The 23,141-nt window shown below is 42.5% G+C and overlaps 1 protein-coding gene across 6 annotated transcripts in view; it reads left to right on the top strand.

Annotated features, from left to right (window-relative positions):
- AOPEP (aminopeptidase O (putative)) overlaps positions 1-23,141 on the top strand; it is a 265,274-nt gene that overhangs the window by 99,873 nt on the left and 142,260 nt on the right. For 5 of the 6 annotated variants that reach the window (XM_066615751.1, XM_066615747.1, XM_066615745.1 and 2 more), the window contains 3 exons: positions 8,444-8,553; positions 17,753-17,855; positions 17,964-18,071. In XM_066615751.1, coding sequence (XP_066471848.1) covers positions 8,444-8,553; positions 17,753-17,855; positions 17,964-18,071 — 321 coding nt within the window. The remainder of the gene's footprint in view (positions 1-8,443; positions 8,554-17,752; positions 17,856-17,963; positions 18,072-23,141) is intronic. The other variant, XM_066615746.1, reaches the window with a different exon arrangement.

Genomic DNA, 23,141 nt, shown 5'->3' with positions numbered 1-23,141 from the left:
GCAGGCCCAAGGTAATGGAACAAACATTCCCTTACCTTGAGGAGGTGTCCGAGACTACCCGCCCACCACAGGATGCAGTGCATGCCCTCTTGGCACGTTGGCATCAGCGTTACCAATTTGAATAGGATTGGACCCTACATGTTGGAGACGTTGGCCTCATTTCTCCCTGCTAATTCACTTCTTCACTGTCTGCTTTCCTTATGATTATTAGCTTGTGATATACCTCCAGTGACAGCTGGTGTTTCCAGACATTGGGGTCCTCATGTCTCACCCATTACCTTAGCCATACTCTCCTGAAGTTCCTTCTACTTGCTGAACCCCAGTTCCATCCATGGAAGCCCTTCCTTTGCCCATATTAGCTAAATTGAAGCTTTCGATAGTAGATGCTGTGAGCAAACAAAATGCCCTCATTCTAAGCTTCCCAGAGGCTGGAAACAAAATGCTGGATGGAGAAAAGCGTCATGGCCATGCTCAGAAACCAAGACATGGCAGTGGTGACATCTGACCCCAAGCTTCCAATCAATTCCTTTTCAATTCATTTAAACCGAAACAATCAAATCCAAATCAGATCCTCCCATATCAGTTCCTAAATAAATACTCCAAACCATTTGAATTCCTCCCAGACTTCCCCAATATATTCTCCTTCAAAACCGATTCACAAACATTCAAATCCCAGACAGAACCCCCTAATTTCTCTACAATTAATTTTCCTCAAACTATTCATGACTATTTCCTCTCCATATCCCCCCTTTTTTTTACAACTTGCTTGTTTTAAAACAGCTTAATCTTCTTTTCCTCCAACTTGAAAAGATGAGATTAGGCAAAGGAGGTGTGAAAGGCAGTGGCTATCAATTCCACAGTCATCTCCCAGTGCCACAATAGCCAATTCCCTCAACCAAGTTTCATGTACTGTGTCACAAGCTTCTGTTGGTGCAGATGGGAGAACTCTTGAGAACTAGGGCTACTTTGTTTAATCAATTAAGGGTCAAAGTAGACATGCATCTAATGGCACAATGTGACCTGGTAAAGAGTGGTGGTTAATTTTATTTATAAATAGCAAAATGTGGGGTGCAAAACATGATGAAACTGCAGCCAGATGGTAGAGGGGCTTTAGTATTTGTCTCCGCTGCAGTTTTGATCCTGATTGTGTACACTTGCATGTTTTCTTTTACTTGGGAACCCCCTCCCCCATTAAAAGCCAATAGAAGTATTTTTCCACTAAAAATAGTACATATGGGACCATGATCTGGATGACAACAGCAGCAGGGGCAAAGTACTAAAGTCCCTCCATCACTCCAGCTACAGTTTTTCCGAATTTGACCCCTCCCCATTTGCTATTTATAAATAAAACTAACCACCCATCTAGCCGCAGTTTTGTCACACTTTACTGTCCCCTTTCCCCCATTTGCTAATTATAAATGAAACTAACCTCCCCCATTGGGTTACATTATGCAATTAGGCACATGACTGCTTTGACACTAATTGATTAGTGATCAGTTCACTCTTCAGTTAGCTAAAAGGTATAAAGTTTATAAGTTCTTGGCTCACATTTCTTTTTAAAGTCTGAGATGGCAAGCATCATCTTAAATGATACATTTCCCTTCCTCTTTCACTCAGGGGGAAATGCCTTTTCTAAGACAATGTTTAACTGCTATGAGAAATGCTTCTAAAACCTTTGTATGTTGCTTTATTCAGAATGACTGTTTTTATGCAAATATATTCAATTAATTAATTGGTTAATGGACTAAAACTTATCATTAACAATTCTTTTAACCCAGTAATAGCTCTGCCAAGAAGCATTTTTGCACTTTGGTCTGTGGTGGTGCAATGGTCCCTCGAGTCTCAAGTTCTGCTAACTACCCTAAGCGGTATATATTTCTCAAAGGCCAAAAACATACAATAAAAATCACCAAGCATTGATTTTTACAGTGTTTTTCTGTCCTCAACATGCCAGCTAAACACACTGTACATGCTGCAAAAGAAGTCATTGTGGTTTCTCTCCAAAGATCTTCATGCTGAGAAGAATGTTGTTCTTTTGAATAGAAAAATAGCTTCTTGGAAGATGCTGTATTTGCAAAAGACATGCTGTCCATCCGTTTTTGTTCCAAGGGACAAAAGTAGGTTGTCTGCCTCTCAGAACCCTTTACACTTCCTCTTTAACACGTTTTTGCTTGTGATTTGGGGAAGTAATTCTGAATTTTTTAGTCTTAGTTAATTCTAAAGAACCAAGTAAGAATGAGGAATCTAACACTGAGAACAAATTTCTCTTCCCACATGATTCTGTCCATTAGGTTAGCTTTGGAAGCCATTTTCATGTCCCACCATCACCCAACCTAAGGAATAAATGAAAGACACTTATCTGTTGCGCTGTGAAACTCCCTGTCCCAGGACAACTTACCTTGCTCTCCTCATCATTCCTTGATTTCTTCTAGTCTTGTCTGTCTGATGCAAATTGTTGAACTCTCTTGGAGAGAACCAGGAAGAGGCTGAAAAATGCTTCATCAGTGTTCCATTTGCATGTAAAAACATCTCTGCTCCTTCTTCCAGCAGCAGTTCTGTGTGCCCCTGAATTCAACCTTGACCTGAAGTGTCTGAAGGAAATATCATTCCTGTTGATATGGAAATACATTCCATTTGCACATGGCCCATGTAATTTCTGAGTTCTACACAGTACCTGCACTTATTGGTAGTAAATTGGCCATTCAACCCTTGCCCAGCATGGCTTATAATTGGCCTGAGGGGTCTGGCCGAGTGGGTGGGAAGGGTAGTGAATACAACTTTGATGGAGGGGGCCCTGCCTAGAGACTTGAAGATGATGGAGGTGCTCCCTCTTCTGAAAAAGGTCCCTCTAGGTACCACTGTTCTAGAGAATTACCGACTAATATCAGATTTCCCTTTTCTGAGCAAGGTAATGGCATCTCCACTCCAGAGAGTTCTGGATCAAATTGTCTGGATCCTGTTCAGTCCTGTTCATGCTAGGTTTTGGGTTGAAGACAACCTTGGTTGCTGTTGGTGGATGATCTGCTCTGGAGACTGAACAAGGGGAAATGTTGTTCTAGTTGACCTTTTGGAGGCTTGTGACAACTACTGTGATGTCCTTCTGGGTTGGTTGGTTGTGTTGGGGCATGGAGACACTGTTTTGCAGTGGTTCAGCTCCTTCTCAGAAAGTGGTGCTAGGCTACTCCTTCTCAGCACTCTGGTCTGTGACATGGCGGTTGGGGGGAGCCACAGGGCTCTATGTTGTCCCCCTTGCTGTTTAACATCTGCGTGAAACAACCAGGAAAGTTCATGTGGGGGATTTGGAATTGGATGCTATCAGTAGGCTGTATTTTCCATCAAATTCTAAAAGGGTTGTTGAGGTCCTGAAGTGCTATTTAGAGACCCTTGGGAACTGGATATGGGTTAATAAACCGAAATGAAATCTGGGCGAAACACGTCTTTCTGATCTGTAAAACCACTGCATATGTGGTCTACTATTCATCTCTTCTGAATGGGATTGCACTCCTTTTGAAGGAACAAGTATGCAGCTTGGGAGACCTCCTACACCTAAACAGACAGATATTCCTGAATTGGTGACTACTGTGGCCAACGGGACTTTTGCGTCGCTTCAGCTGGTGTGCTAGACGCAGCTGTTCCACAGTCATTTGAACCTGGCCATGGTGTCCATGCCTTGGTGACATCACAGCTAGATTCTTGTAATGCATTCTGTGTGGGGTTACCCTTGAAGACAGTTTGGAAACTGCAATAAGTGCAGAATTGGTGCTTGTGTGTGGTTGCTAGGGCTTGGTGTTTCAACTCTTCTGCTGGTGCTCTGGCAACTGCATTGGCTGCCCATTTGTTTCCAGGCCCAGTTCAAGGTGCTGGTGTTAACCTTTAAAGCCCTTTACAACAGTGTTATTCAAACTGTGTGGCGTGGCTCTTTAGGGAGGCGCCAGGTACTCAAAAGGGAGGCATGGGATGTCCTCTCACAGCGATACAGTCACACCCCTGGGCAGAATACGAGCCCGTCTTCTGCCCGTCGTCTGCGCTTTTTTTAAAAGCAGAAGAAATGGGAGTTGCTCAGCTGCGAGAGTGGCTGCTGCCGCCCCACCCTCTTCTCCCTCCACTCCGAGGCTGCTGCCTTCTGTGTTCACTGCATGTTGTTTCCAAAGCTCTTGAACTCCAACCCCCATCTGGCAAGTACTGAGCATGCTCAGCTTGCAGTCCTTAACCCTCGCTGATCCTTGTCTGGTTGAGGAAAGGCTACAGCATTTGGGCGTCTTCAGCCTAGAAAAGAGATGTCTGAGGGGGGACATGATTGAGACATACAAAATTATGCAGGGGATGGACAGAGTGGATAGAGAGATGCTCTTTACACTCTCACATAACACCAGAAACCAGGGGACATCCACTAAAATTGAGTGTTGGGAGAGTTAGAACAGATAAGAGAAAATATTTCTTTACTCAGTGTGTGGTTGGTCTGTGGAACTCCTTGCCACAGGATGTGGTGACGGCATCTGGCCTGGACGCCTTTAAAAGGGGATTGGACAAGTTTCTGGAGGAAAAATCCTTTACGGGTTACAAGCCATGAATGATCAGGGAATTAGAGGACAGGTCCTCTTGTGGATTGAGAACTGGTTGGAGTCCAGGAAGCAGAGAGTGGGTGTCAATGGGCAATTTTCACAATGGAGAGAGGTGAAAAGCGGTGTGCCCCAAGGATCTGTCCTGGGACCGGTGCTTTTCAACCTCTTCATAAATGACCTGGAGACAGGGTTGAGCAGTGAAGTGGCTAAGTTTGCAGACGACACCAAACTTTTCCGTGTGGTAAAGACCAGAAGTGATTGTGAGGAGCTCCAGAAGGATCTCTCCAGACTGGCAGAATGGGCAGCAAAATGGCAGATGCGCTTCAATGTCAGTAAGTGTAAAGTCATGCACATTGGGGCAAAAAATCAAAACTTTAGATATAGGCTGATGGGTTCTGAGCTGTCTGTGACAGATCAGGAGAGAGATGTTGGGGTGGTGGTGGACAGGTCGATGAAAGTGTTGACCCAATGTGCGGTGGCAGTGAAGAAGGCCAATTCTATGCTTGGGATCATTAGGAAGGGTATTGAGAACAAAACGGCTAGTATTATAATGCCGTTGTACAAATCTATGGTAAGGCCACACCTGGAGTACTGTGTCCAGTTCTGGTTGCCGCATCTCAAAAAAGACAGTGGAAATGGAAAAGGTGCAAAAGAGAGCGACTAATGATTACGGGGCTGGGGCACCTTCCTTATGAGGAAAGGCTACGGCGTTTGGGCCTCTTCAGCCTAGAAAAGAGACGCTTGAGGGGGGACATGATTGAGACATACAAAATTATGCAGGGAATAGACAGAGTGGATAGGGAGATGCTCTTTACACTCTCGCATAATACCAGGACCAGGGGACATCCACTAAAATTGAGTGTTGGGCGGGTTAGGACAGACAAAAGAAAATATTTCTTTACTCAGCGTGTGGTCGGTCTGTGGAACTCCTTGCCACAGGATGTGGTGCTGGCGTCTAGCCTAGACGCCTTTAAAAGGGGATTGGACAAGTTTCTGGAGGAAAAATCCATTATGGGGTACAAGCCATGATGTGTATGCGCAACCTCCTGATTTTAGAAAGAATGCCAGATGTAGGGGAGGGCACCAGGATGAGGTCTCTTGTTATCTGGTGTGCTCCCTGGGGCATTTGGTGGGCCGCTGTGAGATACAGGAAGCTGGACTAGATGGGCCTATGGCCTGATCCAGTGGGGCTGTTCTTATGTTCTTATGTGTATGTGCAACCTCCTGATTTTAGAAATGGGCTATGTCAGAAGGCCAGATGTAAGGGAGGGCACCAGGATGCGGTCTCTTGTTATCTGGTGTGCTTCCTGGGGCATTTGGTGGAGCCGCTGTGAGATACAGGAAGCTGAACTAGATGGGCCTATGACCTGATCCAGTGGGGCCGTTCTTATGTTCTTATGGTTCCTAGTTCCCAGCCTGGGGTCGCTTCACATCAAAGTGAAATCTCTCTTTTCAACCCCCTCCCTCTTCCACTCCCCCTTTCGATCTCCAAACCTTCCTGCTTTCCTCCCCCTCCCCAAATAAAACACTTCCTATTTTACCAGTCACCAGGGGTCTTAAAGTTGTTTCCATGCAGTTGGCAAAGTGGGGGGGGGGGGAAGAGAGACACACTTTACTTGGCCAGGAGCAGAAAAAGGGTACTGTTTTTAAAGTGATTTATTAATCTTGTTGTTTGACTGAAGAGGAAAGACTGTATTTTTAAAGTGATGAATCTTGCTATTTGAAGGGAATAGTTATCAGCCATTGATGAAGTGATTGCCAGCCCAATCCTATCCACACTTTCCTGGGAGTAAGCCCCATTGACTCTAATGGGACTTACTTCTGAGCAGACATGCATAGGCTTGAGCTGTAATATTTCGTAGTATAGGAGACAAATCAACTTCCTAACCAAACCCTTATCAGCTCTGATATATTTTCATGGTCTATTTTTATTTTCCCCACCAGCTGCTGGAAAAATTTAATTTCATTAAATTAATAAAGGGTTCAGTCCTATCCAAGGAGAATGGGAGAAATGACTAGTTGGATTGGGGTCCACAGGAGTGAGTGTGTGTGTGTGTGTGTGTGTGTGTGTGTGTAATGTTGGTCAGCCTGGTTGTTCACAAAGTTCATTTGATAAAACAATTCTATTGGTATGCTTACAAAGTTTAAAAAAATGAGTCCTCCTGGACCAGACAAAATCTACCTTCTCCAGCATCCTGTCTCCAACAATGATCAGCAGCTGATCATTTATAAAGTATGTATATTGCTGTGTATTAATATATTTTTTAAGATCTGCATTAATTAATTATATAATATAATTAATATTAATATAGTTAATATATATTGAATATTAAATATATATTATAATAAATATAATATTATAATATATTTAATTATAATATTATATTATTATATTATATTATTATATTATATTATTATATATATTAATATATTATAATTATATATTATAATATATATTATATTAATTAATTATAATAATTAATATATATATATATTATTAATAATATTAATAATAATTAATATTAATAATAAATATTATTAATTATATATTATTAATTATATATATAATATATAATAATAATAATATTATAATATAATATTATATAATATATTTAATATAGTTAATATTTCTGGCCACTTCCTTTTTAATGATGTCACTTCTGGCCCTCAGGAACATGATGGAGAGTCATGGCCAACAGCCACAGGGGTCAAGGGAGCCACTGGCAGGAAAAGTTTGAGCCTTTACAATCTGGGGCTGGTACCTTAGGGACTATCTACTTCCATATATTCCAGCTCATTACCTAAGATCATCTGAAGGGGCATTGTGTGCCACCTTTAACAGAAGTTAGAGGGATGACTGTGAGAGGCAGGACCTTTTCAGTAGCTGCATTGCAGCTGTGGAACTCCATCCCTTGTAGGTGAAGAACATTAGAAGGTGGGGAGGGCGGTTGAAGACATTTTTATTTCCGTTGATATTCTGAAGGTGAGGAGAATATTGGGGGAGGTTGGGGGGGTTGAGCTGCTTTTATTTTTGCTGCCCATGCTTTTAATACTTTTTAATGCAGATTTTAGTGCTATTGTTCTGCTGTTTTTGGGGGGATGCTTGTTTTTAGTAGTCTAAAAATCACTGTTTTATTACTGTTTTTTGAAAATTGATGTTTAGTTTATTATCTGCAGTAGAGTTTGTACACTGATTTAAAAAAAAATTTACAGGTTAATTGTTTGACTTTTATTATTTATTTGTGATTGATGTGTTTTATATGAACAATTAGCCACCTTAACTTTGGAAATGCAGGATATAAATATTTAAAATAAATTTAAAATGCTATATAGTAGTTATTGCTATTATTACTATTATTAATAAGAAAAAGAGAAGAACATATGTCAAGTGCAGAGTGGAAGATAGTACTAGTCTCTGCTGCTCTTATCTTTCCTAAAGGGCAGTAACTGACAGGATTTTCCATTAGAAGGTTACTGAGAAATCAGAGAAAAACAACTAACAATGAACTATATCAGTGGTTCTCAAAGTTCTAGCACTAGGACCCACTTTTTAGAATGAGAAAATGTTAGGACCCACCAGAAGTGATGTCATTACCGGAAGTGACATAATCAAGCAGGAACATTTTTAACAATCCTAGTCTGCAATCCTACCCAGATTTACCCAGGAGTAAGTCCCATTTACTATCAGTTTTTAAAAGCATATACATAGTAGCCTATTAAAAGTACAAATCTGTCACATTTCCCCAAATTCAGTCACATACCATGGTAGCATCAAATCTAATATATTAAAAATAAAATATTGAAATGAATGGGGACCCACCTAAAATTTGCTCACGGCCCGCCTAGTTTGAGAAACACTGAACTAATGTTTTTGTATCAAGCAGCTGACAGTTGATGAAGCAAAAGAACAACAGGATCTGAAAGCCTTACTGCGCTGGCAGCGGTTGAGAGATGAAGTGCAGAACTCTGAAGAAGATCTGCAAGTTTTAAGGTATCGTTCAAGCTGGTGCCTTGTTGTGTATTCTCCCTTCAATTCATTTTCTCTCTCTAAAAAATACATCCAAGCAATCTGCTTAAAATAATTGTGACATCAAAAGACTCGGGTGTCTCCAAACATTTCAGTATGAGGGCACATCGTGGTGGTGGACAGGTCGATGAAAGTGTCGACCCAATGTGCGGCGGCAGTGAAGAAGGCCAGTTCTATGCTTGGGATCATTAGGAAGGGTATTAAGAACAAAATGGCTAATATTATAATGCCGTTGTACAAATCTATGGTAAGGCCACACCTGGTTTTGTGTCCAGTTCTGGTCGCCGCATCTCAAAAAAGACAAAGTGGAAATGGAAAAGATGCAAAAGAGAGTGACTAAAATGATTACGGGGCTGGGGCACCTTCCTTATGAGGAAAGGCTACGGCGTTTGGGCCTCTTCAGCCTAGAAAAGAGGCGTCTGAGGGGGGGACACGATTGACAGAGTGGATAGGGAGATGTTCTTTACACACTCACATAACACCAGAACCAGGGGACATCCACGAAAATTGAGTGTTGGGAGAGTTAGAAGAGAAAATATTTCTTTACTCAGCGTGTGGTTGGTCTGTGGAACTCCTTGCCACAGGATGCGGTGACGGCATCTGGCCTGGACGTCTTTAAAAGGGGATTGGACAAGTTTCTGGAGGAAAAATCCATTACGGGTTACAAGCCATGATGTATATGTGCAACCTCCTGATTTTAGAAATGGGCTATGTCAGAAGGCCAGATGCAAGGGAGGGCACCAGGATGCGGTCTCTTGTTATCTGGTGTGCTCCCTGGGGCATTTGGTGGACCGCTGTGAGATACAGGAAGCTGGACTAGATGGGCCTATGGCCTGATCCAGTGGGGCTGTTCTTATGTTCTTATATTATACACTTTTTTGCAGGCCAAAAACAAATCAGTTTTATAAATGAATGAATGAAATTTAAATGAATGAATAAGTTTTACTTGGATCTTTTTTGTATTCACCATAATATGATTCAGAACAAAAAAGAAATGTGACAATTACAAAGAAACAATGCTGTGCTTCAACTGAGAAATTATATATACAGGTTGAGTCTCCTTATTCGCGAGAGTTTCGTTCCCAGAACTCACATGGATGGAAAATCAAAGGTTGAGTCTCCTTATTTGCGAGGGTTTCATTCCCAAAACTCACATGAATGGCAAAAACAATTACCTTTTGCTGGGTGATTTAAAAACAGCCTTGCTGACCTTTTGTAATGCACACAGAGGCAATTAGTCTCTCTCCAGGTGCTTAGAAAGGTTTTACTCTGAGGCAGCGGTTCCTCCCTTCCCAGAAAGCCCAGGGAAAGAATGGAGGAGGTGATAATGTCTTGCATTCTTTCACGTGCTCAGGAGGAAGGGAGGGTTGCTTGCCTGGAAGTGAAGCTGTTCTAAGTGCCTGGAGAGAGAATGATTGACTGTCTACTGGCGGCCCTCTGCCATTAACGATGCTATTGTTAAACGTCTTTTTTTCCCTTTGATTTAAAGGGCTCTTCTCATTGCATTGAGATAAAACCGCAGGTGAAAAATCAGCGGATAATTAGGTTATACTTATGAGTAAAAACGTTAAACATTAGAAAATATTCTGCCAAAAACAAAGTTGTTGTAGGCCAGATAAAATCTTGTGGCAGGCCAGATGCAGCCCCTGGCCCATAGTTTGGAGACCCCAGCTTACACTGAGGGAAAGCAGAAACCAAAGTCTGCAACAAATATTGGTTAGGATAGTGCTGAAGTCAAAATGAGGGGAAAATAACTAAGCTTCAGGCAGCTTGGATCTTCAGAATACAGTAAGGGCCAAACTTAATGCTGCATTGAATCCATAGTTTGGCCCTTGAATGCTTTGTTGATCTTGTTGCTGTTAAAAATTAGCTGGTGTGTGTGTGGGGGGGGGGGTGTCATTTATATCAGAACCGCAGATGAAGTTTTAACCCCGAAAAAAAACCCACCAACCAGACTACAAAGACCAAATTTTGCAGTCAGTCTTGACATTGGCCTGTTAACTGGACTGTCTTAAATGTTAGTGCCAATAAGGAGAGGATGTCCACACAAATTACATAGGCCAACACACATTTTACTTCCTTAAACGTTATACCAATTCCTGGGTATATTTGGAGTGCTGATTCCAAAAATGGCATCCGTTTTGCCCTATCACATCTAGTTTTGGAGACACGGCATAGCCTCTCTAGTGAATGGTTCAAGCAGCTTCCTCATGAGGAAGCCTACACCATGGCTTCCTTATGAGGAAGCTGCTTGAACCATTCACTAGTGAGGCTATACTATATCTCCCAAACTAGACGTGATAGGGCAAAATGGATGCCATTTTTGGAATCGGCACCCCAAATTCATATCAAACCACCATAAAGTTTGGGAAAAACTTTTCTGACCCTCAGTTTTGTAGGCCTATGTTATTGCTCCAATGAACAATTCTAATTCATCTAATCTCAACCTCTCTGTCACAACCCCAAACTCTGTTTTACAACAGAAGATATAGCACTGTTAGTTTACTGTTCAATATGGCACTTTCCACATCACATTTACCTTATTATACCCCACGGAACAGCTTGTAGAATACTTAAGCATGGAGGAACTGATTTAAAACACATTTCAGCAAGGAATTTCCCTGGTTGGTTTCAGTCGTGATTTCCTTTTTTTTTAAATGTTCCTTTCTTAAATGTGAATTTCATTGGTTGATTCTAAACATGTTAAAACATGTTGATTAGAATGCTTTACAATTAAATACAACCTTTAAACTAGATTTGGTACTATAGTCTGTCCTTGTTAACAGATGTAGTATTAAGCATAAACATCAGCGTGTGAAATATAGAAGAATGTGTGCTTCATTGTTAGCGTTGGTTATGTTTAATTGTTCCATAAAATGTCTACAGCCCTCCAGTCCTGTGCATAGTTACGCTTGGAATTCAGTAAGACTTGCATATACTCCTGTCCATGGATTTACAGTATATGTAATCCCATGCCCTGGGTTGCAACCTCAGTCTCTAATGCAGGGAATTGTTTGAAGGAACTCGGTGTGCAGAACGAGTACTTATTTCTGCATACCACTTAAACTGCATTGCATGTTGCTTTTTAAACTATTCCAGTTTGAAAAATCAACTTCCAATAAAATTCAGGGAAACTCCTTTTGGCATAAACTTAAGCAGTGACCTTGTAACCGAGGAATAGATACTAGAATACATGCAGGGACCCTCCACTCTGCCAGCTCTACTAGCAGAGAAGCCAGGTATTGACCTCCATTGTCAAGGATTTATTAGTCAAAACCCTGCATGTGAGCTACCTGAACCTTTTGAGAAACTGCCACATGATATATTTTAGGGGTTTTTAAAATATATTTTAGTGTTATTCTGCCTGTCAAGGCATTGTTTATGGTTCCCTCTCAACACTTTTATCAACGCAACAACACTGGTAGGTAGGTTAAGCTTAGAAAGAGTGACTGACCAAAGGTTGTGAAAATGTAATTTGTTTTGCTTAAAGTTGATTCTAAACAGGAACTTTGTTTCTGTCCACGCTTGTTTTAAATTTTAGAAATGGTATAACATAAAAGAGAATTGAAAGCTTTTCACTCTTAGGTGAACATCCCACTGGCAAAACGAGCCACCTATGGAACATCGTCCTAGAAGCCTTCCACTGTGGTCCAGACAACGTCAATCCTCTGAGCTTCTACAATCAGCCTACACATTATAGTTTTGATATATATAAGCTTGTGTGTGTGTGTGTGTGTGTGTGTGTGTGTGTGTGTGTGTGTGAACAAGCTTTTTCATTAATGTTTAATCATAGTATTGTATATTCAAGGTCAGGCAAGTCACACATTTGCAAGTGTGTAGCTTGACAATAGGTGTAGACAGAAAAGACAGTCTTATCACTAGCTACCATGCAGCTGCAGCCAACACAGCTGCTGATTACCAGCATGGTTGGGTTGTGTTTTTTACTGTTGTTGTTCCAATGGAATATTTTTGGATAGTGAGTGTGGTATGTTGTGATAGGGGGCTTATCTGCACATTTACTTTCCTAATGTAATTGCTAAAGAAGCACATTGGTCTGATTGTACATTAATTCTACAATAGACACTTAAAAACAACTCTATGTATGTTTACAGTAAAATCAAATATATTATATCATTATAGAGTCGAAATATCTTTTTTTTATCTTAATGTCAGAGAACCCTTTCTTGCTTGTAAGACATTGAACCCTCTTTCCCCTTCCTCTTTCTCTCTTGGTCTTCTTATTTGTCTATTCTGGTTTGTCAGGGTAGAGATCCTTGTTCCATGTTGTCATGTGAAGTGAAGATCATAATGAAGGTACATCTAGAAACATAAGATGAATGTTCATCAGAAGGTTGTGTTCATAACAACTGTATGAACAGTATGTTCATAATAGCTCTCCTGTGACAGCTCACAGAAAGGTTTTGCGTTTGATTCTCAGTACAGTTTGCAGAAGGCAGTTAATTTACTTTAATGTATTTATTTTTCACATTTATCTACTATCCTTCCTTCAAGGAGCTCAATGCAGGGAGCATGGGTCCTTCCCCCTCTTTTTCTCCTTACTGCCTCCCTGGAATGCATAGGTTAGGCTGAGAGATAGTGACTGGCATAAGGTAGGTAAGCTTCAAGGCTAACAGGTATTTGAAACCCAGTCCAAGCCCAAGTAGCCATTACACCACACTGACTCTCACCAGTTCTCCAACCCCCCCAGCAATTCTTTGTGTCCTCTAAAATGCTTTTCCTTAGAAATGAAGTGTGGCAAAGAGTGCCTTTGCCTGGTTTGGGGCAATTCTCCTATCTCCCTGCAACCTATCCCAGCTTATTTCTGATGGTCCCCTAGCCCTCAAAAGATTTTTGGAGAGATTGGGTGCTGCTAAGGGGAAGAGACTCTATGCATGTGGCTCTTGGGGACCCGTTGTTTTCATCCCCTTTCCTGTGAAGAGAGATGTTAGCTTGGATAATCTAAGCTGTCATCTATCTCAGCTTTATTTGGTTACTTGAATAGCATTTTCCAAATGTTAAAAATAGTCAGGAGTGCTTCTATATAAATTCAGAAAGTAGTGCTTTATCCAGATCCTATCTTAAAACATATGTAGTAGATAAGACTGGAAACTGTGCAGATGGAGGCAGCAAAATAGATACAGAGAGTGGAACAACTTCCTCTATCATTAGACTGTGAGATACTGTGACTGCCACTCTAAACTCACTTGTCTGTGAGTAATCCTATTTGGATGTCACACAAGTGCCAGTGCAACATATGTCATATCCTAAGCCACACCAGCACAGCCCGTCCTCCACACCCTAGTAATGCTGGGGCATTACTGGCAATTCAATCAATGCTGGCAGCATCCACAGAAACCTTGACATAGCACGTCACCAGCAGCCAATTCTGGCAGAATGCCTCGCTGCCAGCCTTTAGGATTGGACAACACAGCAACAACCACCTCTGCTAACTATGGAGAATACCCCAATGACATATACATCCAACAGACACCTTTTGGATTCCTTTTTTGTTCATAGCAGAGGAATGGGAGAAGGATAGCTCCTTTGAAATAGGGCAGCCTATTTTACAAGCACACAAACTTCTCTGTGGCAAGGGTTTGAGTCTCTGTGGGAGGGCATTCACTAGCTAGAAGGAATTCTTTTACCTGAGGAGGGACTGGGACAAGTCACAAAGGGAACTGCAACAGCACTCAAGCAAAGCAGAATGAAGGATGCTGATTGTTTTGTGCATAAGGTTATAGGTTGGGAGCCAGAGAAGATGCATTTGAGTCCAGTCAAGGGATTTACCCTAACCAGCAAAGAACTCACCTCTTGCATGATTGACTGCAAATGCAGACATGACAGGGACAAAAAAAGAAAAGAAAAGGGAAGCAAGTCTAGTATCCATGTTTACTAGGGAGCAAACTCCATTGGGCAAGTGAGATTTAATTTTGAGTAAATATGCATAGGTTTGCACTGTAGGATGATTCATTGTGGTACATGGGGTGATGAATATTTTGAAAGGATTGCATACACCACTTGTATTTGCTTTTCCCCCAAAGTACACAAGTGATGTTTTAATGAAACTATGCACCTGGCTTTAAAAGGAATTTGGTGGATGCTAACTTGTATAACCTTAGAAACCTCCAGTTTCAAACAAAGGTTAGACCAGCTATTTTCAACCTTTTTCATCTCACGGCACACTGAGAATGTGCTAAAATTGTCAAGGCACACCGTCTGTTTTTTGACAATTGGCAGGGCTTACCACACTGCTGGCCAAGGACTCACCCCCCCCAATGGCCCTACTAATATATGACTCTCCTCCAAACTCCTGTGGCACAGCTGCAGACCATTCAAGGCACACCAATGTGCCGCAGCACAGTGGTTGAAAATAGTTGGGTTGTTAGACAAATGTCAGAGCTGCTCTAGATCAGGGGTGCTCACACTTTTTTGGCTCGAGAGCTACTTTGAAACCCAGCAAGGCCCGGAGATCTACCAGGGGGGAAGGAAGCGTCTGACAGACACCCCCTTTGATGTATGGAGCCCCTGCTGGACCAGGTCAGAGGAGGCCCACCAAGTCCAGCTTCCTGTGCCCCATAGTGGCCCACCAGATGCTTCAGGAAGCACACGGGAGGCCTCTCCTCTCTCCCCACCCCACATACTGGGGGCAGCCACAGGTCCCCCCAAGAGGCACATGCCCGGCCTTGCTGCACTACGGGGGGAGGAGCTCCCTACTCCCCGCCCCCCAAACTCTTTGTGGCTGCGCCCCGAGACCAGCAGGGAGAGGGAGCGTCGCAGGTCCTCCTCAGAAGGGGCGGGGGGATTCCCCGTTTCCATGGAGAGGGGCTGCGCGTGCAGGCAGCAGGGGGGTCGTCTCACCTGTCAGCCCCGACCGAGGGACTGGAAGGGAAGGGGAGGGTCACTCAGGGCCTCCCGTGGCTACCTCCATCAGAGCAACTCCATCTCGAACTCCCGCCCCCTGAAGAGCAGCTAAAGTGTCAGTTTAGTGTCAGCTAAATAGTCACTAGACGAAACTGACATATTAACAGTTTGGAGAGACAGGGCTCCGCGATCTACTCATTTTGCCTCGCGATCTACCGGTAGATCGCGATCGACCTATTGAGCACCCCTGCTCTAGATAGTCTGAAGTCCTGACTGAAGTCAAGTAATGAGCTTGCTGATCCACTTAATCCAGTACCTTTTTGCTAGGGGCCTTGGACCAGAGCTTACGGTACCCTCACTTGCCCCCTAATGGTGCATTGAGATTTACCATTGACCCTGATGTGGAGGACTGAGTGGTTGGCCCAGCTAGTTAAGCCACTTCTCTCTACTAGATGTATACTCTTGTCTAGACCTTTTTAACCCTCATGATTCCATAACGTGATCACCATGTACACTAAATCTTCATTTTCCGATGACACGCATTTGCTGCAGTTTTGCTTACCTGCTTTATAAAAGTAGAACCCATTTTGCCACACATGCTGTCTCTTCGCACCCATTCATGGCTAGACTTTATTTGCATCCTTCCAAGTGACGACAACCTAGGAGAAATCTTTGCTAGGAACAGGGACCTGTACTTGCAATTCAAATAAAGTGCAGTATCTGGGAGGATGGGCACCATTTTAGGACACCAGCAGCCTCTTGGTATGGGAATCAGGAAGGGGCAGAAATACAGAAAGGTTACTGAAATCCCATTCCCCCCTCGCCCCCAAAAGGAATCTGCTCACTCTTAAAGTTGAAGTTTCCATCAATCAGCTCATAGAGTGGTAGGAATCTCTCCCTTGGTTCTTTTGGGGGATGCCAAGCTTGAGAGGTTCACAATATTACAATGCCCCCCCCCCCAGTGCCTTCACTCACAATTCAAGGTAAGATTCAGGTTCATAAAGTTCATTTAATGTACAGTGAAAAGGGTCTATGGGAACCTAACCCCATTTTCCGCATAGGATCAATGATTCTTTCACTCTGGTTTCCATTTACTCCAGGAGTTTTCCAGGAACATAACCCCCACAATTAATGGGGATTGCCTGGAAAGAGGCTTTAAAGAAATAATAGGCTGAAATCTTTTAATGTGTTTGCACAAGATGGATCTTTCTTGGGGATAAGAAATACAAGCAAGACAAACAACCTCCTTGTTTGTCTTCTCAAATATTCTGCTGTACCCCTTTGCAGGGTAGCTAGCACCTGCTAAGTACAAGGAGCAGCAATAAACAACCCATTTATAAGTCCTTCCCCGTCATTTGTTTTGCCAGTATTGGACTTGGAAGTGAAATGTCTACTCATGCCTATACCTAGGATTTGGAGCAGTCAACATGAACTTGTCATAGCATATATTTCTGGAAAACAGTTGATGCAGATATCCCCCTTAACTGCCTTCTCTGTGTAGAAAGGCTCTACTTGGGCAGGAGGAGAACAAGGTTGCACCAGCTTTTTCCCCCTTTTCCAGTTTCTGGCTTAAACTGAAGGGCTCTCAGGCACCAATCAGTAATATAAATGTCTGGTAAGGATTTGGTAACTTAACCTAATAAAGAATTCACACAGTTTGTTCTAAATCTTGGTGTCCCCTTGGAAGAAATTCTGATTGCTGGGTGTATCAGGCCCTTGCTTTCAGAAGCTCTAGCTGCTTTTCTCCTATGTGCATGGAAAATTGCAAACTAAAGGAAAAGGATGCTTAAACCTGTTTTCAGCATATGACTATTCATCCTTGCAGGTGTAGTCTCGTGAGTTGCTAAGCCTGTGCTCAGGTGAGAGCAGCCAAAATAGGATGTAATGAATTCAATATCCGTCCTTCCTGCTTCCTCCATCCAGAGTGTCTCAATCTCTTCTCATTTCCCGTCATACATAATGTGACACTCCTTCCTATAAACCATGTCTTAGCAGAATGCCATGTGATATGATGTCATGTCTGAGAGAAGAGTTAAGTAGTTTCACACCAACTTAAAATTGGCTACTAGTTTGACTTCAGCTGCTTGTGCAACCATATATAAAACTACAATCAAAAAATGCATCTCTGTATTACTTTTTCCATGAATGAAGAGATACCTGAATCAAGTATGACACCTCCTATATAGCAAACTTTTACACTCTTCTTGAAGTTTAAAATAAAACTGTAAATTGGTATTTTGATGAATACTTTTACAAAGCATCTTCAATATGTCTAAATCTTGATTTGTTTGTGCCCTAATAGGCCCCACAAAGAGAACACTGGCAAAGTGAATGAGTCTGGATCATCTGTTATCAAATATGGCCTTAATGCAGAAAAAATGTTCATGCAAGTTCACTATCTGAAGGTCAGATTGGTTTGATAAACATGTTTGATGTTCTCAATAGTATAGATAAGTGTGTGTGCATACTTGTAACAGAGTAATAATTTTTTTGGTCTTGGTGGCTTCTTCCAGGGTTATTTCCTTCTGCGGTCCCTTACAGAGAAAATAGGAGAAGCTGCGTATTTTGCTTTTTTAAGAAAGTTTGTGTGGACCTTTCATGGACAACTGATATTCTCTCAGGTACTTGAGCTTGTTTCCCCTTTTGTTACAGAGGAGCTACTTTTTAAATGATAAGGGCGCAATCCAAACCTGCGCTGGAGCAGGCAAGCCAGGAGGCTTGCGCTGTATCCAACACAGGTTCATTGGGTGCAGCGGCTCAGCCAGGGGCAAGGGGAAGCTCTTCCCCTTACACCTGGGTAAGGGCTGTGCGCCCCAATGGGTCTCCTCAGACGCGCGCCACCTCTGGAGGTGGCACAAGTCCATGGACAGTGGAGCGGCTCGAAGCCGCTCCGTTCTCCCCAGGGACGGGGGTTGGGATCCGGCATAACTGCCGGGTCTTAGTCCCGCCCCCGGTTCCTCGTGCGCCTGCCCCTGGGGCTGCCCATTACCTGCTCTCCCCTGCCCAGAAACGCCCCCCGCCCCCCCCCAAACCTACCTTTGCCACTTGTGTTGGCGCGGGTGTGCTGGCACAAACGACAGGGAGGAAGCCACTGCAGAGGCCTCCGCTGGCCTCCATGCGTCGCCAAATCTGGATGTGCCGACACAGCTTCCTCCCATGGAGGTGCAAATGTGCTTTACGGCACGTTTGCAACCCCCCAGGGGCTCCTATACAGGCATAACCGCCGGTTAGGATTGCACCCTAAATTAAAGACCTTCATTGCAAACTACTAACACAAAGGTTTACAGTAAAAGTTTTATTATCCAGCATTCATGGAAAACAGTTACCCAAACATGCTGGTTGACAAAGCTTTCATAAGATTTACAAACCGCCCACCCCTGATAGGGCTCCCTCTCCTCCATCACTTACCTGGAATTCTGTGTTTACTGTGCCAGTTCATCCGCCTGCCATCCTCCTGTTGTCTTCAGGAGTGCCCTGTAAAAATAGAGACATTCCACTCCCTTCCTCAAGAGGGCGTCATGGGGGGGCTTCTTAACTGACACTTCTGTAAGCAGTACAATCTTTCCATTGGCATCTCTGCCATCCTGAGACAGAAGGTGAAGTTTCTGATTCATTAAGCTTGCTGGTTATCCAAGTGGTGGGTAACATGATCTTTACTGTATGCATCTGTTTGAGGAGCTTCTTAAAATTGTTAAATCAAAGTTACCAGTGAGCTGGATTATTTTTCTTATAAAGACAGGCTAAATCTTGTGAGGCTTTGAGAAGTAGGAAAAAAAGGCAACTAATTGGGTACATATTAGAGGTTTGCATGATATGAAAGATGGGGGACATGAGAAGGATTTGTGTAGTTATGTATGATGTGGAAAAACTAAGGATTTGTGGAATAGAGGAACAGTTGATTCATGAACTACAAAACAAAGTATTTCTTTGCATAAGATATAATTAACTTACAGCATTTGCTGTTACAAGATGTGGTGTTGGCCACTAGCTTAGATGACTTCAAAAGGATATTAGGCAAATTAATTAAAGATTAATTAGCCACGATAGATAATTGATATATGGAGTGTCCACGCTCAGACACTCTGTGCTTCTGAATACCAGTTGTTAGAGAGCAAGCAGAGGAGGGCTAGTGCTTTCATACTGTGTTTCTGAGCTTCCCAGAACTTTTGGTTATGCCACTGTTGAAGATAGCATGGTCGACTAGGTAAACATTGGGTCTTATCCAGTAATTTGCTTATGTTCTTAAAACTGTAGTTTTCCTTTTTTTCTAAATATAATATTTTATGTACATTAATGCAGGGCCTTTGAGAGGAATTTTATCAAGGGGTACAATGTTTCTTTTGGACCCCCTTGCAAAGAGGGAGGGGTGAAACAGAGTGGGGGAGGGTGGTGATGGGCAAACAGAATAGAGGCAGGGAGGGGCAAAACAGGGTAGGGGGAGGATAGAGATAACTGGAAAAGTCTTTGAAGCCCAGGTCTACCAACTCACGTGGCATCAGTAGTGTCTCCAACATCCCCAGTCATGGTAGTGTCCCCAGCAGGCAAAAAGTCTGAGTAGATAGGAAAATGTAAGATCCCAGGAAATTTCTGGGCCCCCTCCTTTGGCACCAGGGCCCCCCTTTTGACCCTGGACCTGGGTACAAATTACCCCCTTTACCCTCCTCTCCTAGGCCCTGCACTAGTGTTTAGTAATCCATGTTTGTAAGAGAGCACACAATCACTGCTCCCCAGGACTGGTACCTGACCACAGATTAATCTTTTATTTTTCTTTGCCATCATCAGCAGTGCATCTTAGGGCCCCATCCTATCCAACTTTCCAACACTGATGCAGCCACAATTCATCTCTGAGTTAAGAGAACAATCATTCCCTTATCTATAGGGGGACTCTGTGACTGCTGCCCCACCACAGGTTGCAGCCCACACCCTGTTGGCATGGCTGTATCGGCCCTGGAAAGTTGAATAGGATTGGGCCCAATGTATTTAGAAGTAGATGAATCAACTCAGTCACCTTTAGTTATGATGATGGAGACAAAAATAACACAGGCGTACAAAACTGAGGGTCAGAAAAGTTTTTCCCAAACTTTATAGTGGTTTGATTTGAATTTGGGGTGCCGATTCCAGAAAATGGCATCCGTTTTGCCCTATCACATCTAGTTTTGGAGATATAGTATAGCCTCATTAGTGAATGGTTCAAGCAGCTTCCTCATGAGGAAGCCATGGTGTAAGCTTCCTCATGAGGAAGCTGCTTGAACCATTCACTAAAGATGCTATGCCGTGTCTCCAAAACTGGACATGATAGGGCAAAATGGATGCCATTTTTGGAATCAGCACCCCAAATATACACAGGAATTTGTGTAATGTTTAAGGAAGCAAAATTTGTGTTGGCCTGTGTAATTTTTCTGTTTTGTTAGCTCAACAGTGGGGAAAAATAATTTCTGAGCTTGCAAACTGATTACATTTGAACTTGTTTCCAACAAACTTTTATAAAGCTCTTTGGTCACTGTGATGAGCAAAGTGACTTTGGTCATCCTATTCAACTTTCCAGTGCCGATACAGCCATGCCAACGGGGTGTGAGCTACATCCTTGCTCATGCTTAGCCTTGTAGTAAACAGGTCTCACCCCACCTTTTGTGGTCAACCCACAGTGGCTTGATGTTATGGCCATGTCATATTTACATATACTTTTCTTGTATTTCATAAATACCAATTTTTGGGAAAAACATTTCTCAAATATGGTTACCTAAACTTCGTAACTGCAACATCTAGACAACAGAGTGATAAGACTTACTTCTTATTTTGAATTAAGTATCACTGAGTTCAGTGAGATTTACTTCCTGCTATGTTGGTTGAAAACAAGTCTAGAAAATGCATTATTTCAGCGACGTGAAAAGTACTGGATAGGGTTGGAGAATTCAATTTGTTTCAGTTAGATCAGTTAGCCTGACATGAAATCAATTTGGTTAGCAAATTGCATAACTGTTGCAAAATGTTGGAAGATCTCTGTTCATAAGGCTATTAGTCATCATAATAAGATCATGTTATAATGGAGTTGCTAACCTACTAGTCATTTTCTCTTGTGCCCTAGCAGCTTGCTGTGAAGTGTGGATTTATAAACTGTACAGCTGTTCTCTGACCAGATGAAACTTTACATTCTTGATTCTGTCCCAGAGGCAAATGTTTACAAATCAGATGTTAAAAAGTGGTCTGTCTTTGTTTTAGAATGCAATTCTAAGCATGTTTACTCAGACGTTAGACCCATTGTGTCATATGGAATTTACTCTCTAGGAAGTGAGTTTAGGATTGCTACCTTAGAGCATGATCTGAACTCTGGGTTTGGCTTGTTCAGCAGCCCGCAGAAGGTTTCAAAACATGCTGTAAAGCACATTCACAGCACCCAGGGAGAAGTCTGCACCTGTGGAGGAGGCCTTCGCCACCCCATTGATGCTGCATCCATGCATTTGGCCAGATGGCATGGGGAGAGTGATGCTTCTGAATGGGGAGAGAGCCGATCAGGTCCTGGAGGTGGTGGGATCAGCAGATGCCTCCTGTGCTGTATCATAACCCCCCTCCTGGCCTTTCTGGCATTACACCTGGCTTCTTAGATTTGTGCTGGCTATGTAGCTGTCACCAATCCAAGAAGCTGCATATGGCAGGCTATGCAGGGTTAAGGGGAAAAAGGGTTCAACAGGGTTAAGGGGAAAAAGAGACCACCTGCCGCTTCGTAACTTGTGATAGATACAGCACAGGCCATGCAGCCTGGTTGTGCTGGCACAGGTTAGCATTTGGCTGTTAGTTATCTAGATGTGGGTGTCATTTTATTCAAGGTTTCTTATGATTAGTTTAGCTTAGTTTTGAAACTCTCCATAATGAGATATAGGGTTCTTTCATCTGGTCAGAGTACTAGGATCCTCTTGCTGGCATCTTTCTGAACATCAAAGCAAGATAAAGGGAGGATGGAGAAGACGTTTCCCAGCCCAACATCCATCCAGTTGTGCTGCAGTGGGTTGCAGTTTGAAGCTTTCAGCACTAAGGCAGTAGGCTGCAGCAAAATTTATTTTGTAAACATGCGAGCTGTGTGTAACTGGGACAGAAAGTCCGCATTTCTTGTAGCTAGGTTGGGGTTCACTCCACTGCAGCAAGATGGGAGCATCAGATAAGAGAAACTGGCAAAATATGAAGACCTGAGGTCTGTCATTTTGTGAAGGGTCAGAGACAAGAGAAAAGAATTAGGGTTTGGAAAGAGGAAAACTTTCAGAAAAAGTTAAAAGAAAGAAAAAGGTGAAAAAATATATGAGAGAGAAGTCTGGAAAAATTAGTACTTGGGAAGGGAAAACAGGATGGAAAAAATCAGATGCAAGTTTTACATCTTTGATTTATTTTATCTTGGAGAAGTGTGATCAGTTTTAGACCAATTTGTAAATGATGCTAATTTTTACTTTTTTTTTTCTTTTCCTGCATGTGTGCATTTAAGTAAAAAAAGTGGATGTTCCACATAAGAATGATTCTTATCTGTTTTCTCTTGCTTATTACTAACATTAACAAGTATCACATTCAAGGTGAAAATGTGTTCTTTGTGTTTCTTTTGAATACATCCTTAATGTTAAACTTTCCCTTGGTAAGCTTTGTTAAAGTGAAGAACATTTCCTCCTAATTCAGTTTACATTGAATTCTACATTCTTAGCTTCGTTGTG

The sequence above is a fragment of the Tiliqua scincoides genome, chromosome 2 (genome assembly GCF_035046505.1).
Source record: "Tiliqua scincoides isolate rTilSci1 chromosome 2, rTilSci1.hap2, whole genome shotgun sequence".
Taxonomy (NCBI): Eukaryota; Metazoa; Chordata; class Lepidosauria; order Squamata; family Scincidae; genus Tiliqua; species Tiliqua scincoides.
Note: the sequence above shows the minus strand (reverse complement) of the source record. Positions and strands in the feature narration are given on the sequence as shown.